General features: G+C 39.9%; 1 protein-coding gene across 1 annotated transcript; it reads right to left on the bottom strand.

The window, feature by feature from the left end:
* Positions 1-863: 863 nt before the first annotated feature.
* LOC134551478 (formin-1-like) lies at positions 864-2,816 on the bottom strand. The gene has a single exon (XM_063399138.1). It carries the CDS (start codon positions 2,814-2,816, stop codon positions 864-866), a length of 1,953 nt encoding a protein of 650 aa, XP_063255208.1.
* Between the last annotated feature and the right edge of the window lie 278 nt (positions 2,817-3,094).

Genomic DNA, 3,094 nt, shown 5'->3' with positions numbered 1-3,094 from the left:
ACACAACTTCTAGAAGCAGCAGGCATAAATGCAAACCTCATAGGCAGTATTCAACACCCTCTGGCTAAGGTAATGGTTTCACACCCCTACACACCTCCCCTTTTGGAATCCCCCTTTGGTGTCACTTTGCACTGCCAGCCCGCCCCATGAGACAGAGGGACCAGTGTGAGCCACACCTAGACCACTGCAGAATTAGGTCCTCCAGCCTTTCTGATTTGTAAATTAAAAATGAAGGGTATAGATGTTGATGTTCTAGCTAACAAAAATAGCTATTCAGGATGTCATGTAATTATGCATTTTTTACACAGTATATCTTTATAAATAAACCCATGCACTGTACTGAAATACATGCATGATTGTACATGACTACTGCATGCAATCATTTTAAAAACAAGCCTTTTCTTAAAGAATTTACATGGACCTCTTGTAGCTAAATGGTCAAAGAACCAGTCCTATACTTAAGGCACTGTAAATTACCTTGTTCAGAAAATATTTTATCAGTTAAGCAAACAAACAAAAAGAACATTTTGGAGAATAAATGTTACTATAGCCTTTTAAAAGACTAGAACACAGCACAGGAAAAGCAGGAAAATAAGCACACAAGCTTTTTTCATTTTATACAGAAAGACTTTTCCTTAACTTTGGCTAAGAGGTCATTCAATAACAACAGGACTGAAAATAAGCTGACATATAAATGTATCTTGAAACCTTTTATAGCTGTAACTTTTGTTTAAAAACTTCAACAACTTTTCACCCAATCTGTAAGCAGTGAAAAATAGTTTTTTATTTAACACAATATTTATTAATAATAGCTAGTATTAAAAAAACCAAACCAAACAAACCCCAAAAACACTCCAAGACTTTCATGCTTGGTTGATCCTATCATTTAAAAAATGTATGAAATAGCACTGACCTGGACAGAAATTCTGCTGTGTCTGAGGAGTTAATTTTTCTTGCACAGCGCCCTTCTCAAAATGTCCTGCAGTGGCATTCTGATGTAGGCCCCGTTGTCTGGTGACAAATCCCAATTCTCCAGGATCAGAAAACTTCCGATAAAACTGTGGCTCCAAATCACTGAAAGGGAAGTTTACGGCACCGTGTCTTCCGTGGCCACAGTCATGGAGCATGGATTCGTCCTCGGAGTTGTGTGTTGGCAGCGGGAGGATCCGGTGATGCAGCTGCGGGCTAGGCAGTCTCGAAGATAATGGAGAAGGAATAGGTGACATCTGTTTGTGTGTATTTGATAGCGGACATGAATTACTAAAAACATTACTCACTGCTGCTAATGGGGGTGAATGCAGCCTTTTCTCTTCCAGCTTAAGATTATTACTTGTCTGAGGAATATCAGGACTTTCACTTACAGGCAGGTTCAAAAATAAATGCTTGCTGTTTCCCCGGGATACCGTGGTCCTTTTCTCATATAGTGAGCCTGGCAAGTTTCTGTCTACTCTTGTAATTTGTTGCAGTCTCTTCCATTCTGCAGCTTCATCTAAAGTGTCGCTCCGGATAACTTTCAGAAGAGCTTTATTAACTGCTCCCACAAGGTTGCATGACTCATCAGTAATGTGCACTCTCTCTGCTTTGTACTGCAAACCAGAGCTGTCTTCCTCCTTTTCCTGCAGCACACTGTTATTAGAGTCTTCAGCAGCTTCATCTACAGAGTATACATCAGCTCTTGATATAGGCTCGTTATATGCCGTTGTGAGAACAGGAGGAATGGTTTCATTAGCTCTCTGAGAATCAGGTAAAGACTCTGCAGGGGGGTTGGTAACTTTTTTAATACAAGTGTCTAAATCCTGGACTTCAGCAAGAACTGTGATTCCTGGTTTCTCCTTGCATACTGGCTCAGCATACTTGCTACTTTTCAAGATTTCAGCAGCTTCAGATTTACTCAGTGTCTCGAGTTTGTTAGACAGACATGAATTCACCAAACTGGTCCTCTGTGGTACCTTGGTAACTTCAGGAATGCATTCCCCATTATCCACCTGTTCAACTGCAACAACATCACTGATGTCTTTTGAGCTACAATTTGGTAAGTCAGCATCCAGTTTCACAGCTTTGTTGCTCTTAAGAAAATACCCCTCTTCTGTCCATCTTTCTGGTTGTATTCTATTGTCTGCTGGTAAATTATCCTTACCTGTCACTGTTAGCCAGCTGGAGGGAGAAAAGGAGCTGGGATAACTCCTGGCAGGAAGTCTTGCAGAGACCATCTTCTTATTTTTCTGTTGCATGTCTTGTGCACTCAGTAAAAAGAGATGTTCATGTATCTTTTTTCCCTCTTTCCGGTGTCTGATCTCCTCAAAGCTCTCTTTCCTTCTGTATTTCCTCATTCTTTTGTGATTCAAATTGTCTCTCTTTGTAGGATCCAGCAATAACTCCTGCTGATACGTAAGAGTGAAGTAATTATCACCATGAAGTATCGAGGTTCCGGAAACATCCTGTTGCTTTTCTTCCTGATGTCCTGCCTTAAGGTCTGGAAAATGATGAAATCTCAAAACACTAGGTACCAGTTTTCCCTTTTCAGCAGTGAGTTTGTACAGCTCATTGAAAAGGTCTTTTGTGGTAGTTTGCTTGAAAATAATATCTCCAAAGTTTTCATATGGCTGTTCTCTCAGGTCCATGTGAAACCTCTCCCTTACTTGATAGCAGCTACAGAAACGCTTACTGCTTCTATCCAGAGTTACAGAGCCCTTGTAAGTAAATCCTCTGACTTTCCCCTCTGGATGATAGAAGCTGATGTAACAAAGCTCCATAATGGGTTTGTGCAATTGAAGGATGGTATGCGTGCCTTCCATTATGCTTGCCAAATTAGTCATTCATTTAAATTATGTTCTAAGTGTTCCAAAGCTTGCATGACATAGCATGTGAGGCAGCGAATGGACGGAAGGCATCTGACTAATCTTCAACAATAATATTGTCTGCTGGAAAAAATAAAGAGAAGCCTGTCAAACTTGATTATGGCAAATTTAATATGACAAATAACAAGCCTGCAGAAGCACAATCTTCTCTCAGTATTTTCTGATATAAATCTTTTACCTTGAAAATCTGACACAAAAAAGAATGATGTTGCTAACACTCATAGTTGGAGTCATAA

The sequence above is a fragment of the Prinia subflava genome, chromosome 5 (assembly GCF_021018805.1).
Source record: "Prinia subflava isolate CZ2003 ecotype Zambia chromosome 5, Cam_Psub_1.2, whole genome shotgun sequence".
Classification (NCBI taxonomy): domain Eukaryota; kingdom Metazoa; phylum Chordata; class Aves; order Passeriformes; family Cisticolidae; genus Prinia; species Prinia subflava.
The sequence above is the reverse complement of the archived record's forward strand: the minus strand, read 5'-3'. Positions and strand labels throughout refer to the sequence as shown.

What these genes read in the sequence shown, in the direction of transcription:
- LOC134551478 (XM_063399138.1), bottom strand. Translation starts at nt 2,816, where the DNA reads ATGACTAATTTGGCAAGCATAATGGAAGGCACGCATACCATCCTTCAA.